This window comes from Podarcis vaucheri (genome assembly GCF_965113315.1).
Source record: "Podarcis vaucheri genome assembly, chromosome: 3".
NCBI lineage: Eukaryota > Metazoa > Chordata > Lepidosauria > Squamata > Lacertidae > Podarcis > Podarcis vaucheri.
This window is the reverse complement of record NC_138761.1, coordinates 106366722-106389674: the sequence shown is the minus strand read 5'-3', so window position 1 is coordinate 106389674 and position 22953 is coordinate 106366722. Positions and strand designations below refer to the sequence as shown.

Below are 22953 nucleotides of genomic sequence, written 5' to 3'. Positions count from 1 at the left end.
TCTTTCTTTCTTTCTTTCTTTCTTTCTTTCTTTCTTTCTTTATTAAGATTTATGTACCACCCTTCATCATAAGATGCCAGGGCGGTTCACAGAATAAAAAACAGGATTAAAAACAAGGAAACAAGGAAAACTAAACTAAACTGACTGAGCCCTGGCTTACCTGGGACCGATTTAGATCTGCCTATTCCAAATCCTGACGGATCTTGGGTTTAGATTGCTATGTAAATCTTGAAAGTATGCAAATAGCTCTACAAACCCAGCCATGTGGATACACTATAAGAATAATAAGCATAGCCAGACATATTTTCAGTCTGTACAGCAGTTCACGCCTCAGTGCCACTGATAAAGATTAGCTAGCAGAAAATTGCTTTTAATTTAGACCTTGTTGTATTCCAGTTATTCCCATCTATCTTCTTTTCACCAGAGCGCAATTTCAATGCTCCCCTACTTTTTGGCGTTGGGTCACGTTATCAAATGCAATGTCCATAAAACATGGCATGAGGATTCAGATATACACAATGATGGCAGATGCTGTGAAAACACCATAGGAATCAGAGATTGCTATCAACAGGATGTTTAGATTAAAGAGTTTCTAAGAAAATAATGAAGATTTCCTGCAGCTCATTCTGACTGGCACTACAGTTACGACAGCTCAAGAAAGTGCAAGTTACTGACAAAATAATTCTGTCTGCCACAGATCCAAGGTGGAAAAAGAAAGCAACCGTTTAAACGTACGGCAAGCATAGTCCTAAGAATTAAGTGTCCTCGATTCAGACATGAAGCCTCGTGGCAACTAGATTAGATGGCTCCTGTTACTGGGTGGTTTCCAACTCCTTGAAAGATTCCATCAATAGTGTCTCTGAAAATTTTTACACATCACCTGGGAAGGCAGGTGAACTAATGCCAGTGTACTGGAAGAAGCAAAGATCACCAGTGTTGAAGCAAAGATTCTTCAACATCAACTTCATTGGACTGGTCATGTTGTGCAGATGCCCGATTATCGTCTTCCAAAGCAACTACTCTACTCCGAACTTAAAAATGGAAAGCGTAATGCTGGTGGTCAACAAAAGAGGTTCAAAGACTCAAGGCAAATCTAAAAAAATGTAGTATAAACACTGACAACTGGGAAACACTGGCCTGTGAGTGCACCAATTGGACAACAGCCTTTACCAAAGGTGTCCTGGGCTTTGAAGATGCTTGAATTCAGGACGAAAGGGAGAAATGCGCTAAGAGGAAGGCACGCTTGGCAAACCCTCATTGTGATCAACTCCCACCTGGAAACCTAAGACCCCACTGTGGAAAGGCGTGTGGAACAAGAATTGGTCTTCACATTCCCTTACAGACTCACTTTTAAAACCGTGTTTATGGAAGACCATCTTACTTGGCTACGAGGGACTGCCAAAGATGATGATGATGATGATGATGATGATGATGAAGAAGAAGAAGAAGAAGAAGGTGGTTTTCAAAATATGACATGTAGCTGGGGGTAGAAACTGTGGTATGGAAAGAAGGGCTTTTTTTTTCTTTTTTGCATCCAACATTTCCAAGCTTGGGACATACTTTCTGACTGGAACCTCAGATTCTGTTGGAATCTGGCTGGCCACTGCAAGAAGAGAGTGTAGGACTGGGAATAATTATTACTTTGCTTTATTACTTGCCCTTCAGCCTAAGGTCCCTAGGTGGTCGCACCCATTTAAACCACAACATTAAAAAAGAAATTACAAGAAACATAACAACCAGAACTTCTTCTCTTTTTTGGTAACTCAACAATAGCCACTTTCTTCCATTTCCCAAGAGCTCGATTTCTGCCTACCCTTGTGTTCCAATGCTGCTTTTCAAATCTTGTGTATGTCACAGAAGGACTAATTTGAGCATGTGGTGCAGAAATTTCGGATACTACCGCATGTGCCAGAGCACATGCTTAAATGCTATGCGCGACAAAACCCTCATGTGCAGCTTTCCTAACTTCCATTCTGAACTTCAGCAGAACTCAGTCCAAAAAGCATATGAGGGCTGCCAAAATAAAAGGTGTTCCTGGCTGCTGAGAGCATTTCAGGCCTATTCATGCGGCGTATTTGAAAGATTTTCCACAACTGGAGGCAAGTGATTTACTCTGGCTGTGGGCAGAGAGACCGCATCTGTGGTGTCTTCCGTACTGCTGCCTTCCAGATTGTGAACCTTTCAAGGGCAATAACTATTAAACTGCTATGGACAGCTTTGGACACTGGGTCAAGAAAACTGGGCAACACCAGGCCAGCTGTTTCAATAAAACCAGCTCAAGGTTGGTTTTGGCTGCTTTGGTTTGCAATTTTCTTCAAGCTGGTTTAAACAAAATGAGCCCGTGCTTTAAAAAACCTGAGTGACGTTAATTTGAAGGAAATGAGAGAGGGGGGGGGGCTTCTTCAAAGGCATTTTGGCTGAGATCCTTAAAGGGCGGTATATAAATTTAAGAAATACACAAATAAGTAGCTAATACATTTTTGCATTGCAAAATGGATTTATGAAAGATTTTCCCTCATGACTGAGAAGAACTCCTCAGCTGCTTAGAAAACTCAGGAAGCTGCCTTATACTGAATCAGACCATTGCTCCATATATCTCAATATTTTCTATACCAGCAGCAATTATCTTGGGTTTCACATCCAGGCTGAACGTGAACATAAAGGGCTTCTACACATGCAGCGAGGGTTTACCTTCTCACTTCCATCAGGGAATGTCAGAAGCTGCCTTATCTTGACTCAAGACCATTGGCCTCGGCCCAGTATACCTGAAGGAACGTCTCCACCCCCACAGTCCAGCCCAGACACTGAGATGAGGGGCTTCTGGCAGTTCCCTCACTGTGAGAAGTGAGGCTACAGGGAACCAGGCAGAGGGCCTTCTCGTTAGTGGTGCCTGCCCTGTGGAATGCCCTCCCATCAGATGTCAAGGAAATAAACAACTATCTGACTTTTAGAAGACATCTGAAGGCAGCCCTGTTTAGGGAAGTTTTATGTTTTATTGTGTTTTTAATGTTCTGTTGGGAGCAGCCCAGAGTAGCTGGGGAAACCCAGCCAGATGGGTGGGGTATAAATAATAAATTATTGTTATTATTAAATTATTATTGGCCTTTTGATATCAGTACTGCCCATTTGGGCTGCCAATAGCTCTCCAGAGTTCCAGACAGGGAGCCTTTGCCGTCTATTACCTGAAGGCGGCAGAGATCGAACCCACAAGTGTCTGCATACTCAGCATGAGTTCTACTTTGGAGTTACATTGGAGACCATTGGTTCAAATTCTGTGTGGTGAGGTGGTGATGGGGGAAGGTGCTTTCTTCCAAAATGGAAGAAACCCGAAGCCTATAGCTGTGTGCAAGAAGCCAACTGCATTCCACTCTGAACCAGGAGAGGATGTTTACATTACACAACCATGATGCAATAATACTCGAAACACTGAATTTGCCCAAACCAGGTAAAAACTCACGCCTGTAAATGCAGATGTCTCTTGCAGGCTAGTTAGGGATCCTATGTGCACGGCTGGAGGGGCACCTAAGACCGTGTATACACAACGATGTGTATTCATATACATTTGCCATCATCACGGACACATTTTTGTGTGAGAGAGAAACACAATTGTGTACGTTTGAATCACAGCAAGCTGGCTGAAGGTGCCCGAGTTTACCCTGGGCTTTGAGGAGGATATTTTTTAGGACCCAGTTTATTTTTGTGCTTTTATGTTGTGAACCACCCTAAGCGGTATACAAATTAAAGAAACAAAAGAATAATAAAGTTGTTTTAATCAGTTTTAAATACAATGGTACCTCGGGTTAAGTACTTAATTCATTCCGGAGGTCCGTTCTTAACCTGAAACTGTTCTTAACCTGAAACACCACTTTAGCTAATGGGGCCTCCTGCTGCCGCCGCGTCGCCGGAGCACGATTTCTGTTCTCATCCTGAAGCAAAGTTCTTAATCTGAAGCACTATTTCTGGGTTAGCGGAGTCTGTAACCTGAAGCGTATGTAACCTGAAGCGTATGTAACCTGAGGTACCACTGTATAGTGTTTTAATGCTGTAACCTGGGACCTTAGAGTGAAGGGCAGGTAAATGATGATGATGATGATAATGCTCATTTGTCATGTTATTTTTTATGCCTTGTGGGATGTGCACTGCTGCCTATGGTGTGGACAGGACCCCCAGTTAATAATGGCACGAAATGTTCTCAAGCATGTGAAACAGCCAACACTGCCCACATGATTTGTTTCGGGATCTTTGAGAGGCGGGATCAACACTTGGCCTTTAGATGGTCTACTTTTGCACCAGAAACAGGGCAGCAACTCTTCCTTTTCGTTCAGCATTTGAAGCGGAGGGTTTAAAACCTAGTGACCCACTTCTGCTAAAATGCCTCCAGCCCCCTTACCTGCCCGCATTTGCTGCACCTGAGACGGCCAGCTCCGAAAAGGCCCATATTTTCTCTTACTCCCTCCTCGACTCCTACTAATTATGCTGCAAAACTGGGCTTGAAAAGGCAGGAATAATTTAGTGTCTCTTTTCTCTCACCTCCTTCAACACACAACATGCAAATGGGATCCAGAAATAACTTTTCTCTTCCCCAGCAGCTGGCACCGTCAGGTGTTAAGATTGGCTTTACACTTATGATCACACTGACTACTAAGCAGCATAAATTTCTCAAAGTGACAACTTGCCAACTCTATCGCAACTTGGGCTCCAGTTCCTGTTCTTGTCGGCTTCCAACCCTTTATTAGTCAAGCCCTACTTTTAACGTCAGTACACTTCAGGTTGAAGTCTGTGCCAACTCACATTTCTCCCCTAATTTTCACATTCCCAGAAATTATTAGAAGGAAGAATTAGGGGGGAAAACTGAGAGTGTGGGGTGGAGAGAAGAAGAAGAAGAAGAAGAAGAAGAAGAAGAAGAAGAAGAAGAAGAAGAAGAAGAAGAAGAAGAAGAAGTATTTAACTCCACACTTCTACTCTGTCCTGGTCTTGCCAGCTTTCTATAACTTTGCCTCAATTTAAAAAATTAAAAATAAAAATTCTCTAAGTAGAGCACACCACTTTAAAAGTGCAATGACACAGAGGAACAAATAAAACACAGGTTTTCAAAGTAGGCCTCCAGGTGCAAAAGCATTGCTCAGGTTGACGTAGTCAAGGAAAACAGATGGAAATAGACAGAAGCACCTGCAAGGCACTTGCTGCCTGCCATAGCCTTTAATTCAGAAAGGAAAGTAAGCATATTTTACAACTATAATGAGCAAAAGGTGACTCGCGCCAAGGTCAAACTGGCTTGCACATCTTGCATAGAGATATTCTGAGATGAATGTATCATTGAGAAAGTAGACAGGGGCCAGCAAACTTTTTCAGCAGGGGGCCGGTCCACTGTCCCTCAGGCCTTGTGGGGGGCCGGATTACATTTTGAAAAAAAATAAAAATGAACGAATTCCTATGTCCCACAAATAACCCAGAGATGCATTTTAAATAAAAGGGCACATTCTACTCATGTAAAAACACGCTGATTCCCGGACCGTCCGCAGGCCGGATTGAGAAGGCGATTGGGCCGGATCCGGCCCCCGGGCCTTAGTTTGCCTACCCATGAAGTAGAACAATTGTTAACTGGCCTGTATCAGGCGAATGTCAGTGTATATGCATAGCATATCAGCCCCATGAAAAAGCAACATTCTGTTCTCTTGCAAATTCTGATCGGGGCTGCTGATCTCAACATAGCACCAAAGAAATTTGCTATTCAAATAATTCTAATTTGATCCCGGAACGTCCCGCTTTTCCTCAAGGTAAAGGTAAAGGGACCCCTGACCATTAGGTCAAGTTGTGACCGACCCTGGGATTGCGGTGCTCATCTCGCTTTATTGGCTGAGGGAGCCGGCGTACAGCTTCCGGGTCATGTGGCCAGCATGACTAAGCCACTTCTGGCGAACCAGAGCAGCACACGAAAACGCCATTTACCTTCCCGCCGGAGCGGTACCTATTTATCTACTTGCACTTTGACATGCTTTCGAACTGCTAGGTTGGCAGGAGCAAGGACCGAGCAACGGGAGCTCACCCCGTCGCGAGGAATCGAACCACCAATCTTCTGATTGGCAAGCCCTAGGCTCTGTGGTTTAACCCACAGTGCTACCCGTGTCCCGCTTTTCCTTAGGACATCCCTATTTTTAATCTGAGAAATGTTGGGAGAGCATATAGAGTTATGCAACCCCTGAGCCCAGGAGATACAACCCTTAGAAGTCATTTGAAGCCAGCCATGTATAGGGACGTTTTTTCATGTTTAATGTTTTATTATGTTTTTATATATGTTGAAACCACCCAGAGTGGCTGGGGCAACCCAGTCAGATAGGCGGAGTATAAATAATGAAAATTAATATTGTTATTATTATGGAGTAGGATGGCCCCATTTTCATCAAAGAAATGCTGGAAGGTATATAGAAGACCTTTAGAAAGTAGTATAAAGTGTTGCTGATTAGGCTGGCTCTCTTAAGATTTTTTTTTTTTAATGGGTAGTATAGTGGCTTACTGTTTTAGATAGAGCACCTAAATATTTAGACATTTAGCTGAACTTTCTGGACTTTGTCAGATATTTCTGTTATTTTGTCGTTTTTATTTTGTGATATTAAAAATATTTATTATAGGTTATGTGGAATAAGGCCAGAGGCGCAAACTCTTTCTAACCAATAAATGCAGACAAACTATACATAACTGGCCTGAGATCAGAACAGGATCATTTGGGTATTGAAAAGTGAGACAGTAAAGTATTTGCAAATGGGCAACTCATCAGAACTGGGAAGAGTAAAGAATTACCTTCTTTAAATGCTTTCTGATGGCAGTGTTATCTCTCTCTATGACCGCCTTCATCTCTTGATTTCCCAGGTATACGGCGTTTACTGCAAAAATAAGAGACCCACATGCAATTATGGCAGTATAAAAACAGCTTGTGCAGAAAACAAAAGATGCTGGCTAGATTTTCCAAGTCAAGTTGAGTCTAAAACACGTCTATCCTCAAAGAAACTGTTCTAGACCTGAAGTCCCGTAGCGGCCTGCCATATTGGCAATGCAACCAAATCTAGGGTTGCCATTTTTCAATAAGTAAAAGGTTGTTAAGCTTTTTTTGGGGGGGGGAATTTCGCCCATTTAAACCCCACCCCAGATGGTAATTTCGTCCATGGAAACCTGGAAACATGTCCAGGAAAAACCGAACATATGTGTATTTTTAAGAAAAATACTGAGAAATTATATGATGCAGTAGAAAAAGATTTACAGTGGAACCCATGGTAGAGGGAAGTATAAGGCTTCAGGGAATCCTATATGTTTATGATTATGATTAATGTTTGAATTCAAATGTAAATGGTAAAACTGAATAAAATAATTATCTATCTATCTATCTATCTATCTATCTATCCATCTATCTATCTATATCTATCTATCTAAAAACCGGACATATGGCAACCCTAGTGAATCCATCATTATTAACAACAGCAGCTCAGTTCAAAGACAGTGAGTGGACCTTCTGTACTCATTGCAGGGAACTGTGAATGATGTCGACAGTGCAATTTCACACCACCCTCCTTCTGCTCCGTGGACAGGGGTGTATGAAGATGGCACAAATCAATTGGTCATAAAAGAGGCATCCAACCAAACACCACAGGAGAGTGGAAGCACCCATGCTTTCCCACCATGCTTGCCTTTGGACACTTCTCGGTAACACGTGACGTGTGGCTTTCTCAACCCTCAACTGGCAAAGAAGAAAGAACCTCATGCACAGTCAGAGTTCAACCGTGTGCGACTGGCCTTGCAACGGACACCATGGTTATTGTTATTCATTTAATTATGTGAGGGCTGTGGTGCCAGTTTTGACCTATAAAACAGTTACCGATAACTGGTTCAACATGGCATAAGGCAGCGTTTTCAAAGGGGAGTTCCACATTGCATTGTTTCAAATTGATTTTAGCATCTTTCGTTTGTTTTAAAATAGTTGAATATGCGTTGTTAAGACTTGCAGGCCCTACAGATGTATTAATAGAAAGCGAAATAAATCTGTGAAATAAATCTATGGGTTGTATCCAACACTGCAGCTCTATTCTTGGAGCAATTCCCTTTCTTGCCATCTCCAGCACATCCTTAAAACTGAAGGACCCTCTGGGATCTGGGAGGCAGAGGGTAGGATATCTGCTGCATGGATGGAAATCACTTGTGAAGTGCAGCATATGTTTATATAGTTTATAGCCTAAATTGGTTATTTACTCAAATGAGAATGTTATCAGTTCTGCTTTCCGAAGGGAATTAATTGATCGGAATTAAAGGGTTTGATCATCCTTCGCGATCGCAAGGTAACTAGCTTCCCACAAGTCCTTCTGTGCTTGCTATGTAATGGGTAAGGCTGCCTTGAAACATTGGAAATTTAAACGGATTTCCCCACTGATTAGCAAAGGGGACTCACAGACCCTCCTAGTGTCCCTGTTTTCCAGGGACAGCCCTAGATTGTTACAGAAGCTGTCCCGGTTTCTGATTTGATCTTGGAATGTCCCACTTTTCCTTATGATGTCCCTATTTTTATTGGAGAAATATTGGAGGGTATAGAGCAGGCATTCCAAAGTCCGGCCCAGGGGCCTAATCCGGTCCATTGGCCGGTTTACTCTGGCCCCTATGGCCGTTTATTTCCTGGGTTAAAATTAAAATTCTGAAAGAAGGTCAACAACTTCAATCCCCCAAAAAGCTCAACAATTTTGGTCGGCCCTCATGCATGTTCATTTCATCAAATCTGGCCCTCTTTGAAAAAAGTTTGGGCACCCCTGGCATAAAGTTATGCAACCCCCCAAGCCCAGGAGATGTAATTATATTTCCTTTAGAAGATATCTGAAGGCAGCCCTGTACAGGGAAGCTTTTATTATGTTTTTATATATGTTGGAAGCCATCTAGACTGGCTGGGGCAACTCAGTCAGATGGGTTGGGAATAATAATAATAATAATAATAATAATAATAATAATAATGGAATAGGACGTCCCTATTTTCATGAGAGAAATGTGGGAGGACATGAACTCTCATGGCAAATGCCATATGCCTGGGAGTAGCAGCTGGCAGAGTTTCAAATCACACGTCACTGGTATCGGCAAGAGCAACACACTGTCCCAACAGGCAGAGAAAAAGGAAACAGCAATCAGACAGATCCTTTTGAGTGACCCCAAAACATTACATTGAGCAAATTCCTGAAGCACATTGAGGAAATGGAAGCAAATGACACTAAGGAAGGAGAGGTGAGAGCTCAAGAGGTCTCCATGCCAAAAGGGAAAGTTTTCTGTAGACTGACACAGTTGGAGAACCCAGATCAAAAGCTAAATGAACAAGGTGCTTGGAGCTAAGGAGGCATTAGAGAACTGAGTGACTTTGCATAATCGTAAGCAATGTATAAAACCCCGATCTGTTATCTGCTTTTTACCAGAAGAGTTGCTATTTTCTGTGACAGTTTCTTTCTTGGGTAGAATTTTTCCTTGGTTTCTTTGACACCGAGGAAGAACTTAGATATTCTCCTGGATGTTCCTTCCCCAAACTAGCAGGATTGTGACTGAGAAGGGGGTTCAGATTGCATTGTTTTGTATTTAACGTATTTCTATTAAAGATTTCTTAGTTTACAAAAGTATGTGCAACGTCTCTTTTTTCAAGTTACATTTTCTACAGATCAGTTTCATTTGTTGAGACATTAGCGTTACATTAGGACAGTGGTGTCCAAACTTTTTTCTTTTTTTTATAAGATATTTATTAAGATTTTCAAAATATTACAAAGTAAAAATAAAAAAATACAAAATAAAAATGATTAAAAACAACTCATTCTTTCCATTACTTATTTTTCATTAGTTTATTTCCCGGACCTCCTCACGCCTCCCTTTTTTGTATTCCAGTTCAGTTTGTTGGTTCAGCAAATCCTTACCCTCTTTGTTTATCCTAGTCTTTAATCTTAAAATATTGTAACATTAAATTTTTGCCTATTAATAATCCATTTTTCATATTCCCTTATAGTATTACAGCTGAAAACCACTTAATTTCTATCCAACATCATTCTAACATTCATTAATTTTACAATATTTCTGTAGATAGTCTTTAAATTTCTTCCAATCTTCTTCCACCGACTATTCTCCCTGGTCTCGGATTCTGCCAGTCATTTCCGCCAGTTCCATATAGTCAATCACCTTCATCTGCCATTCTTCCAGGGTGGGTAGATCTTGTGTCTTCCAATACTTTGCAATGAGTATTCTTGCTGCTGTTGTGGCATACATAAAAAAAGTTCTGTCCTTCTTTGGCACCAATTGGCCGACTATGCCTAGGAGAAAGGCCTCTGGTTTCTTCAAGAGGGTATATTTAAATACCTTTTTCAGTTCATTATATATCATCTCCCAGAAAGCCTTATTCCTTGGTGTCCAAACTTTTTTCAAAGAGGGCCAGATGTGAAGTGAAGGGCCGTGGGGACCAACCAAAGTTGTTGACCTTTTTTTAGGGTTGGAGTTGTTGAGCTTGAGGGTTTTTTAGGATTTTACCCTGGGAAATGAACTGCCACAGGCTGGATTAAACCGACTGGCAGGCCAGATTAGGCCCCCAAAATGGACTTTGGACATGTCTGAATTAGGAAGAAAAGGGGGAAAGAGGTGGGGGGGGGGCATGGTGAGTGAGGGTGAGGGTGGGGTTGGGTGACAATGCTTTTATTCTACTTAGTGTATGTGGGGGGTTTTGTGTCAGCATCGCTTGTGTGGGTTCCCTTTACTATTCGCTTGCATTCCTTTGGTGGCGAGAAAGGTTGATTCGTCCCCGTGTCAGTTTCAGTTTATTGGTTAGTTTTTCTAATAAGGCTGTTTCTAATAAGGCTATTTGATACCATTGGTCCATGCTTACTCCTGACAGGTCTCGCCAGTGTCTGGCTAGGATGCTTCTGGCTGGTGAGAGTAGGTGGCTTATGAGCTCTTTATGATGTGAGTGGGCACTATTATCTTGGAAGATGTTAATCTAATATTGACACCTACATGATCAGAGTTGGGAGTCAACAGTACCTCTAGAGCCACAGGGCTCCCATTCTTGAATTAACCCGAAATGCTAGTGTGGTGCTCACACAGGGTCCCCAGACATTTCACCGTCTATTGAGCCCTGTGCCACCACTTTAGTTCTCGCTGCCCCCACCCAGGCCCTACCTGGTACAATACTGAGTCCAGTCAGGGTTAAAATGGAACATTAACTTCTGTTTATTTATTGCAGTTTAGCAGGCGTGTGGTTTCATAAACCGTATTGGTCAATTACAATCATGGGGTGCCTATCCAGACCTATAACTTCCGCTATCTGCTCTCACTTACTAAACCACCTCTCAGATATTTACTTGTCTTCCTAGCCCCTAACTGTTCCTGACTCAGCTTATTTCGCTACACTACCTACAGACTCTATCCCAATTCACTCCCACTCCACCCAACCACCCAACTCCCAACAAACTCCTCCTTCACCCCTCCCAGAGCTGGCTTTATAGTCCTTCTAACTCCACCCCCGGGTTCTGATTGGGTAACTTGTTTAACTATTTCACCTCCAGCACTCTCATATGTTAACGTCACAGCCAGTAACAGGGAGCTGGCACCCAGTGACAGCTTCAGCTCCTCTCAAAAATATTCCAGAAAAGCCAGACTTTCATCTGGCATACGAAGTCATGCAATGTTAGTGTCAGGTGGGCCTTCCTGGGTTGACAGTATTTGTCTGCACCAAGCAATAGAAAAAAAGTTTTAAATTTGTTTTTAAAAAACAAACAAACCAGGGCCAGTACTGTGGGGTTTTTCTTTCACAGAATGTCTACAGTGGTGCCCCGCAAGACGAATACATCACAAGACGGAAAACTCGCTAGACGAAAGAGTTTTCCGTTTTGGAGGTGCTTCGCAAAACGAATTTCCTATGGGCTTGCTTCACAAGACGACAATGTCTTGCGAGTTCCTGCTGGTTTTTCCCCTCCCCCCTTTTTCTAAGCCTCTAAGCCGCTTATCGGCTGATCCGATCAGCAGATATGCCGCTAAAAGCTGCTAAAAGCCGCTAATAGTGCTAATCCGCTAATCCGTCAATGGGCTTGCTTCGCAAGATGAAAAAACCGCTAGACGAAGAGAATCACAGAACGGATTCTTTTCGTCTTGCGAGGCACCACTGTACTTTGATTTTGGATTAGATTGCAATCCTCATATTTTTATCGTACCCTCCATTATTTCTCCGATGAAAACAGGGGTGTCCTAAGGGAAAGTGGAACATTCCAGGACCAAATCAGAAACCAGGACGGCTTCTGTAAATCCGGGAATGTCCCTGGAAAATGGGAACACTTGGAGGGTCTGGTCCCACAGAAGTGATGAGAAAAATCAGGATTGTAATATAACAATTAATCAGTCTGTGGGTATCAATTAATCAGTCTGTGGCTTGGGCAATCCAACAGCTTGACAAAGCTATCTTGAACTGATAAGACTTGGGAAGATCATACATTTCTAGTCATTTATACGTGTCATATGGGAGGAGGCAATGAAAGACTAGGAGCTTGAAGGTTTTCATTTGCTCCTAGGTCAGGTCTAGTGCGCTTAGCTATTGGGGGGGGGGAATCACACTATGATCCTGCCGGTGACCTCTCTTCTGACCTGGAAGATGAGATTGCTGGCTTTCTCCCCAACACCCTGACAAACGGAGGTGATTAAGCATTGGTGTCAGTTAAGTCACATGCCTTTGCTAAACAGAGATGGCTAACTGTGCCAAAAGGCACTTGATTTATTCCTGATGCCGCAACATTGATGGGACTCAGAATCAAGGACCAAGAGAAGAAAAGAGAGCTTTATATCACCAGTAGCTATTTAACCCAAAGTGTCATGGCCAAAGCTTAATATCCACATCAGCTAAATTAATAGTTCTTCCCCCACCCCACCCCACCCCACCCAAACAAAGCATAATGACTGAAATCAATCAAATCCCCCAGCCTTAGTCTTTAGGGCTACTTGACACCAATTCAATTAACCACCAATTGTCTGACAAACAAAGTTGCATGTACAGCACTGAAGTTCAAAATCATTCATACACTTAGACTACACAACAAGGCAAGGAAACTCGACATTTTCAAACCATATTAGATCAATTTCAAAAATTAATTTAAGATTAAATGAAGAATGACTTCTGCTTTGAGGCAACGGTCTAGTAAATAAAGATTTAGCAGTCAAATTTTCAGTTGGAATAGCCTTTATGTATATATGGAGAGACATTGATGGACTGCCTTTAAAAAAAATAAAAATCATGTTCTTGGTCACAGACCAAACAAGAAATCTATTACATTCCCTCTAGGGCTGCGTTCCCACCCTTCCAAACTTTAAAGTTCGCCAATGGATAGTTTTCAATTTGCATAGATTACAGCGACTTGCACAAAGGAGCAATCACCATTTTTCTTCCTCTGGGAAAAGTGGTAACTTTCATTCCATCGACAGAGGGATTCATCTAGCGATTTAATCTACAATCTGAACCCGCTTCCATAGTTATATCAGCCACAGTACACATGTTTGTTCTCTGGAAGCCCTCAGGTTTCTGCTTGATTAGAGCAACTTCCCAATGCCACCTGGTCGCTGGTCTGCAGCAGAGAAAATTGTTAGCGGAGAAGTTAACTGAAAACTCTCATTGGAAGTTGAACAGTCATAATGTGTTGCTTGCGGCTATGTGCACTGTTAAGTTAGAAATTTGTCAGTTAAGGGGGGGGCGGGGATTCCAAACAAATGTGGTCTACACATGTCAAACCAATTTAGGAATACAGGAGGGTTCGGCATGACAGACTTAAATTTAGAAGTGGATGTGAGCCCTGCGCCAGGCAAAAAATGTATGATACCGCAACCGTTAGCTCTTGGTCCCCACAGCACAGCGGCGCAAGAGACAACGAAGAAACAAACAAACAAACAAAATCATATCTGATTCCTAAGCCAAGCATCTGCATTCCTCTGTGACATAAAACATGGATACGAAGTGATGTCACACTAATGGAACAATACAGAAGTTCCAAGTAAGATTGTTTTCCACTTGGTTAGCCAAAGCATCTGAGGGGCAGAGGGGAAACGACGAAGAAAGAAAAACACAAAGAAATTTCCAACAAAGATGCTCACAGCGATAGCTCCAGCCTGCCACCTTTTATAAAGTCATTCTTACAGATACAGACAACCTAGAAAGTTTGCGCTATAGACTACAGGCATGTGGAGAACCAAAGAGCTACTCAAAACCAGCAGCCTATCAAATTCCCTTTGTGCAAATTTGGTGTTTCGGAGACTGTTCTCTCTAGGCAACCTGTCTAGGAGATTGTTTCTTTAGTGTTGGGTTTTTTTAAAATCAGTTGTGTACAAAGGATTTCCTTAGCTTTATTGCTGGGATGACTAAAGGTAAAGGTAAAGGGACCCCTGACCATTAGGTCCAGTTGCGGACGACTCTGGGGTTGTGGCGCTCATCTCGCTTTATTGGCCAAGGGAGCCAGCGTACAGCTTCTGGGTCATGTGGCCAGCATGACTAAGCTGCTTCTGGCGAACCAGAGCAGCGCACGGAAATGCTGCTTACCTTCCCACCTATTTATCTACTTGCACTGCGTGCTTTCAAACTGCTAGGTTGGCAGGAGCAGGGACCGAGGAACAGGAGCTCACTCCATCACAGGGATTCGAACCACCAACCTTCTGATCAGCAAGCCCTAGGCTCTGTGGTTTAACCCACAGTGCCACCCGCATCCCTGCTGGGTTGACTAGCACAGTCAAATGATGGTTAATATGTTGCACTAAAAGTTGTTGCATGCAGACAGGTAGCTGCTGGGTGGTGGGCTTAATGACAGAGCCCATGCAAGATAACAAGGATATCAAGTTGATCAGCTCAGAAAGGCTTCTCTCATGGACCCCCTTTCCCTATATTTCCCCATCACCAATGGCACAGGATCCAGCTCCTCTTCTCTGCTGCCTTTGACTTTGCTCAGTCTTAGCCATCTATCTGGCACATATCTGCTGGCAGAACGGCTCCAGTGGAAGTGCATTTTGCCCGCATATCTGCAACGATGCCAGTGTTTCTTGCATTCTACCAGTGCATTAGGACTACCACAGCCTCACTGTTGATGCAACATTGGTATAAGATTGTACCCTTAGACTTTCAAAAAATTGTTTTCTTAGGAGGAACGTACCACCATCTGCTAACATTTTTGCCTGGTAAGCTGCCCATCTTACTGTAAAATTCTTTCAGAGGAGCGTAACACTAGTTTTCTTTCCTGATTATTATTTGCTTCCAGGAAGGCATGCTTTGCCATTCCTCATACATCCCCCCTCCCTGGTAAGCAGAAAACTAGCAAGTTAGGAAGGGTATAATTCTTCTATATGCTAGCTTTCTACTGGATTTTGTTGTGGGAAGGCATATAAACATCTGATTCTGCCTCTCCACCGCCATTTATGTTCAGAAGTCACACAGTCCCGGGAGGAGCGTTTTATGAACGCCACAATTCAACTGTTGAACAGCAATGGAAAAACTGAAGCATTCCCTTGATTCATCCTGGGCCTGTTTGAATTTTTTATTCTTTGCTAACATGAGGTTTGTACTTGACAACTTTCCGCCTAAGGACTGATTCCCATTCCTATTTTCACACGGTCAAAGTCGGAACAAATTGGCATTTCTGACAAATGGTGCTGAACCTGAACCAGAGCTGTAAACAACCCCGCTTTGAGACCACAGTTGAGTATAGCAATCCTTGGTTCTCGAACGGCTCCATTTTCGAACATTTTGGCTCTCAAATGCTCCGGTTTTCGAATGCTGAGTGTGCTACGCGGTTTCCGTTTCAAGTTTCCCTACTGTACTGAGGCTTCTGCTTTCAGTTTTTGGTTGCTGAACATTTTGGAAGTCGAACGGTGTTCTGGAATGGATTATGTTTGACAACTGAGGTTTGAATGTACACCCAGGTTTAGTAGTGTCTGGTTGTGGTGAGGGAGAGCCATGGAGCCTCTCTTATGGCACTGGGCTAATAACTACAGCTTATCTGGACCAGGCTGGGTGGGGGAGCTGAGTAGCAGTGAGGTCGAGGCTGTGGCAGTCTTGCAGGTGTATCCATGCAGCCTCAAACCCACCACCATCCCAGCCCCACCTCAGACCAAACCCACCCAGGTAAGTTGTGGTGATGCTGGTGTTGAGGGGGATACCCCACAGCTCTGCCTTACCACATCTGTCAGGGGCTGGACTGAGGAGGAATGGTGGAGACCGCCCCACCTTCCCCTGAACCTTCCCAAGAACAGGAGGAGTGTATAGATTTAGAACAGTGGTTTGCAGAAGGGCATAGTTCGGAGGGCAGAAGCTGGGAAATATTGGATGAGGAACAGCAAGAAGAGGCACCAGAGGAGAGACAGCTGACAGACTCAGTGTCCTTGGAAAGCATTCCTGACCCCCTCCCCAGGACCAGATGGACACTGAGGGTAGTAGAACAGAGAGCTCAGAGGCAGAAAGCTCAGATTAGCTGACGTAGCAGTGACGTAGAATAGGAGAGACATAGGGGATGGGACTGTACTTGGAGCAACGCCATATTTAGGGAAAGCTGCATTCCTTAGTTGCTCTCTGTGAATTATCGAATAAATTGCTTGGTAATAACTTTTATCGTTTCTCTGATTCTTGGTTGTCACCACAGGAGGGATCTGATTCCCCAAAGCCTGACAGCACCAGTGGTTACTGCCCTGATTCAACAGGGATACTAATACATTTTCCCCCAGAACCCAGCAAGTGATGATACAGATGAATATTCATATAATTGGATCAACATTTGGTGGTAGAAGGAAACTGTATAAAGTCATTGCTATAACTGTGTTTGGATCGTCTTCTATTATTCATTTGGCTGCACAGTTCAGAGTAATAATCCACGTCATCCCTATCTCTCTAAAGATTCCCTGGAATTCCTGAATTCATCCTTGGACTGGTCCTTTAGTAGTTAGGAGTCTGGCTGCGATAAAGGCATTTTACCCCTCTCTCCCCCAAAGCAACCTCAGGTGTTATAACTTGGAGTGGTTGTGGTTAAATAGCATGTTTGATATAGGCTTTGGACAAGGTAGTATGGCCAATGTTTGCCTCCTGCCTCCTTTTTCTATGCCCTGTCTCCTTGTGCGTCACAAACCCATTCAAGCCATATGGCCCTACTGGCATTTTTTTGTTGTTACAGAGGTTCCTCACTGTGAGAAGTGAGGTTACAGGGAACCAGGTAGAGGGCCTTCTTGGTGGTGGCACCCTCCCTGTGGAACGCTCTCCCATCAGATGTCAAGGATGTCTGATGTCTTACTGTGTTTTAATTTGTTGGAAGCGGCCAAACTGGCTGGGGCAAGCCGGTCAGATGCATGGCAAATAAATAATAATTTGTTGTTGTTGTTCGGCCGAACAATGAAGCCCATATCTGACTTGGGCTGGTAGGAAGAGGAAGGGCTAAGTCACCACTGCCAGAGGAGGTGAGATTGAGAAGCCCTTCCATCTTGACCTCGCTTTTCTCTTGATATGAAATTTATGATATCTGGAGGGGAAGGGATAGGGCAAATCCCAAGGATGAAAGGGTCGTTCTTCAGACGAACTCCTCCTCCACAACAGGAAATTTTAGATGTTGGAAATGAGGCCTTATCTGAATCGGTTACACCGAATGACATCACCAGTGGTGAATGGGACCTTGCTATAGCACTTCTCCCTTGTGCCTGAGGCACTGAGGACTGCTGATTCCTATGCTTTGACACCTGGCACTAGGGTCCGGCCCTTATATTTAACTCATTGTACACAATGTTTCAATTGTCATTAACACAATTCGTTATTTATTTTATTTGGAAAGATTTATAACTTTTAATAGATGGGTGGGGTATAAATAAAACATTATTGTTATCATCATTAATCACTAAGTAGTTTACTATAGAACAGTATAGTGATCAACTATATATTTTGGAAAGCTTTTTTTTTTGCTCTTTCTGCTGTCTATGCATTTGGACACCTCTTAAGATAACAACAACAACAACTTTTATTTGTATCTCGCCCTTTCCGACCGAAACCAGGCTCAGGGTGGCTAACAACAAATATATAACATTGGTATAAAATCAAACAATAATTAAATTACCTCCTAAAAACAAGTCAGGATCAAAGATATTATACTCTATGGTGGTCCTAAGATGAAGGAGCAAGTTTATGTCAATGTCTTGACACAATTTGATTCTGTTTTGAATCAGGATGGCAGACTAGACCTTTCAAAACTGCACTGATTATTATTTTTTTGAATTCTTAGAATTCCCGAACAGCAGGCACTTTCTGCTCGTTAATTTTTTAAAATAAAAAAATGAGTAGCCAAATGAAAATTATCAAATCTGTAAATAAAATTAATCAATGTTGTAAGCAGCCTGTGGCGCTACAAAACTCAGAAATGTTAAATTAGCACATGCTTCTTTAAGGATCTGCAAGTCATTCTATTATCTCTTAACGTTGATGCCAAGAAATTTGGGAGTAAAAAAAATTGAAAACTGAAGCCTATGCATTAAAGGTCAGACAAATTTTGCTGCTCTGTAGATGTGCTGCCTTGGGATGTCTTACAGTTTTGCAGATATGCCGGCACACAAAACTCTTAGAAGACATGCTACTTCACTATTTCCCCTAAATACTACTGCCCCTAGAGACTGTGTGGGGTGCTTGGGTGCAGTTAGGCTGGTCCTGCCTAATGACCCATATCTGACAGAAGCATTTCCGCATATGGGTCTTTTTCAATATCTTCTCAATCTCACCTCTCTCTCTTTCCTTCCTTTCAGCACATTGCATGACTCACTGCAACTGAGTTCTCCTTCAAACGGGAACCTCAGGAAGGATGTCAGAAACCCCCAAACTGTGCTTAATATTTCTTGGAAGTCATGAACCGTTTTCATTATCAAAGCATTCAAGCTTCATGAGCAATATTTATGATGGAAATAAAACTGACAGCTTTTAATATTTTTTTATTTGAAGAAAGAAAAGAAAAAAACCCAAAACCCCATAATTATGGAAACCAAACCAAAACGGGTTTGTGTTTTGTTTTTTTGACACAGGGCATCTGTAGGGAAATCAAAGCTCTTACCAGCAATAAAGTGACCTTGTTAAACTTTCCCCTCTTTCTCTATTTCGGAAACAGGGCAAATTATAAAGCAGAGTCACTTTGACAAATGAATAGGTACGTAAACATAATAAATCCTTTAAAAGCCATTCACTTCTCTTCACTAAGTTAATATGAGCATCACACTCTTAAATAGGGAAAACCTTAGTTCACTTGCAAAAAAAAAGAAAAGAGGGAGGGAGTGAGGGAGGGGGGACAAAGAAGACATGGAGTTTCTTTCAAGCCACACTTAAGTGCCGTCTTGGGAAGGTGAGTTGTCCAACAACATTAAGCAAACATTTTAGTCAGGCATCACACAGGAAAATAAACAGTAGCAGAGGAAATGTGAAAATGGTAGCGGCTGCTGTTCCTTGGCCTCCTTTCCTGGAAGGCAGGTGGTAAAATATAACGTGTTTCCACAGGTAAGGGAAACACTCTCCTGAAACTATATATTATGGAATATCATTCCTAACGTCAAATAGCATAGCTAACAGCAACTGTGCAAGCGCAGGAACATTCGAGCTATGCTGTCATTGGGTTTTCTAGCTAGTTAGGTATAAGACGGGAGCTGCAAAGGCGCTTTAATGAAGAAGGCACTCCAATTTGCAGAAGACTGTGGGCATATCCGCTTGTTCTGGGGTAATGACTCAGTATATGCTTATACAACTTCTCTGCTCAAATGTACCTTGGAGCTCAGCCATATACCATGCCTTTCGGAAAGGACGAAGAAGAAGAAGAAGAGGTGTTTGGATTTGATATCCCACTTTATCACTACCCAAAGGAGTCTCAAAGCGGCTAACATTCTCCTTTCCCTTCCTCCCCCACAACAAACACTCTGTGGGGTGAGTGAGGCTGAGAGACTTCAAAGAAGTGTGACTAGCCCAAGGTCACCCAGCAGCTGCATGTGGAGAAGAGGGGAATCGAACCCGGTTCACCAGATTACGAGTCTACCGATCTTAACCACTACACCACACTGACACAAAGTGAAAGGGCACCATACAGGAATGTCAGCTTGGCCCTGCGGCCATGGGTGCTAGGCAGCGTGCATGGCCCTGGCACCGAAATTTGTGGGTGCCTAGCCCCAGGAAGTTGGCACTTATGGCACCATAAGATATCTGAGTGGAAAATGTAGCACGGGAATGTTTCTACACCACCATGGAAAGGGCCATTTACAGCAAGATTATGAAAGATTATGAAAGTTTGTACATATTTTCCACAGTGTAAACCCACAAAACCTTTGTAGCAGGTTGTACAAAGCTTATTAGATCCACGCTTAGACACTGTCAGAGCTCTCATTTTTGGAACTGAGATTAGTTGTTCCAGTGAATTAAGCAAAACCAAGTGAATTTTCTGAGGATCAGGGCATCACTCTCATACTGCGGCGTTCTCAATGAATACCCACTCTTTTCACAATTCCTATTTGTTAGCTCTTAGTGTTAACCAAACAACGGCTGTGCATTACTGATTCATGCATGAATCACTGTGATGCACAGTACTGTATTATGAATCATGCTTAACACACACAACAAGATACACTCCTAGGTTTCCGCTTTTCTTTTTGTTGAGGTTCAGCTGAAATAAACAAGAGGTCTGTGTTGAAAAGACATCATATGTGTCCAGGGGGAATTTCGAAAAATCGGCACAACTTTTTGACACCCCCCCCGAAAAGCTCAACAACTTCTTTTGTGTCCAGATTTTTACTTCTTCAAATACGGCAACCCTAATTTAATGCTTAATAATAAAATTTAAAATATCTACTACCATAATTACTTTGACCCTTTCCTAATGGTGGCAGCAGCAGTGCCATGGAAGGATTTTTTATTATTTTTAACCAGCTCCTGAAGCTTAAAATCTTATCTGAGCACCGGCGGTGTTTAAAAAGCTCCGAACTAGAAAGGATAACATCCTACCCACCATTGTTTCATTCTGGCCAGAATTATCTGTATCTGAAGGACTTGAACGATGAAAAGTACCAGCTCATATTACAAAACTGGCCTATTCAATGTGGGCTGAATGGATCCCCTCAGAACTAGATGAAGCAGTCATCTAATGGTCTTGTCACGTCGGCAATATGTAAGTTAACCCACATTTATTATCAAAGTGCTGCGTAATGTATATAAAGTACAGACATATTAGGAATGTAGGAAGATGCCTTAAATTGAACTAGACCAGGGGTCAGCAAACCTACATATATAAAAAATAGAGTGCCACACATGACCAGCAGTCGAAAAACTTAACTGTCCCAAGTGAACATTTATGGGGCCTCAGACACATATTTCAATATTAAAAATAAATCAGACCTTAGACTGTGTTCACAGAAAGTTCCATTCCTGATTCAACACTCATTACTTCAAATTCAAATATCTTTAATACGGTCAATGACCAGGAAACAATTTATAAAATATGACATTAAGTGTAATATTGTGCTAGAAGTAGTAGTAAAAATATGGCCAATTCTCAGAGTTGGTCCTTATATTTATGACCAGGTTTCGAGTTTTAAGTTTTTAAAATTCAATTCAGGAGTCGCTACTGTTTAATATCGTTCCTTCGATGTTTACAGTTTGGACTCCTTTGTAGACATCATTGCTCGTCTTATTCTTGTTGCAATGTAACAGTACTTTGCCACGGACCTGTTAATTTCGGGCTCTTTGTCAGCTAAGAGGTGTCTGATATAGGTGTCGTCTGTGCTACGAGGTATTTTCCTTAGAATCGGTTCGATCAGCTCTTTTCTTGAGTCTCGATATAATGGGCAGTATAAGATGACATGCCCAATGGTTTCAATTTCATTGCTGTTACAGGGACATAATCTTTGTTCGATCGGTGTTTTATTGTATCTTCCCTCTAGAAGAGCTGAAGGGAGAGCGTTGAAGCGGGCCCTGGAAAATGCTCATCGGTGTTTAGCGTTGTCTAGAACTTTGAGATAGTTTGCTAGATGGGGCCTTTGGGAATTGTATAGAAGTTTATAAGTTATCGGAAGTTGGTTAAAGTCATTTTGGGTTTCAATGTCCCTGAGCCTTTCTTTGATTATGTTCTTGGCCCTTCCCCTTTTTAAACTTAATAAATACTCTGGGGAGAGACCATATGTGGCCAGTTTTCTGAGGATGCCCTTCAACCAGCTAGATTGGAATTTGTCGAGAAGCATCAGGGAAAGTAGTCCAACCGGCGAGTTGTTAAGTCTTAGCCAAGTGCATAAGGTTCTTATCCAACACTCATTGCTTAATATCAGTAATAGGCAGCCGGTGGCCTGTATGCAAAAACCACCTGCGCCACCACTAACTCACATCTTGTAACAAATCAAAAGGGACCTTTTAGCTTCTGCTAATCTCTTAACTACAGGCTTCAGAGAGCCAGGACTTTCTTTCTGAAGACTCTGTCTTCAACCCTGGAAAAGCGTTGCGCTGCCTTTTAACCTCTCCCCAAGGCCAAAAGGGAAAGGAGGAGGAAAGGAAATGAGAAAGAGCTTTGCTGCTCTGCCCAAAACTGGCCCTCTAATTGCCAACTATTAGGCTTTTATACCCATCAATATGATTTTCTTAATATAAAGCAGGAAGAAGAAAACAGAGCAAAGAAACCATTTCAAATGCTGTTTCCCAAGATAAGATTCCTCCCCGCTCCCTGGTCTCTTCCACCATTTCCAAGTATCATAAAATAAACCGTCTCCATTACTCCCCTGGTCAATAAACAGGTTAAGCAAACAAGGAAATTCCTCAAGAGAAGCCACAGATTCAAGATTGCAAAGACTGGCCACGTATAGGCTATTCAGAGGGAAGGGTTGTTTTTTTTTCATTTTTGCTTACTGTGCTTATCTGTATCTTCATTGTCATCCAGAAGTTAACCTCTGACCTACAAGCCTGCC

At 42.5% G+C, this 22953-nt stretch overlaps 1 protein-coding gene across 2 annotated transcripts in view; it reads right to left on the bottom strand.

Moving 5' to 3' along the window:
* The window catches only part of LDAH (lipid droplet associated hydrolase), a 96362-nt gene that overhangs the window by 4376 nt on the left and 69033 nt on the right, over nucleotides 1-22953 (bottom strand). For both annotated transcript variants that reach the window (XM_082215638.1, XM_082215637.1), the window contains one exon: nucleotides 6799-6881. In XM_082215638.1, the coding sequence (XP_082071764.1) occupies nucleotides 6799-6881 (83 nt within the window). The remainder of the gene's footprint in view (nucleotides 1-6798; nucleotides 6882-22953) is intronic.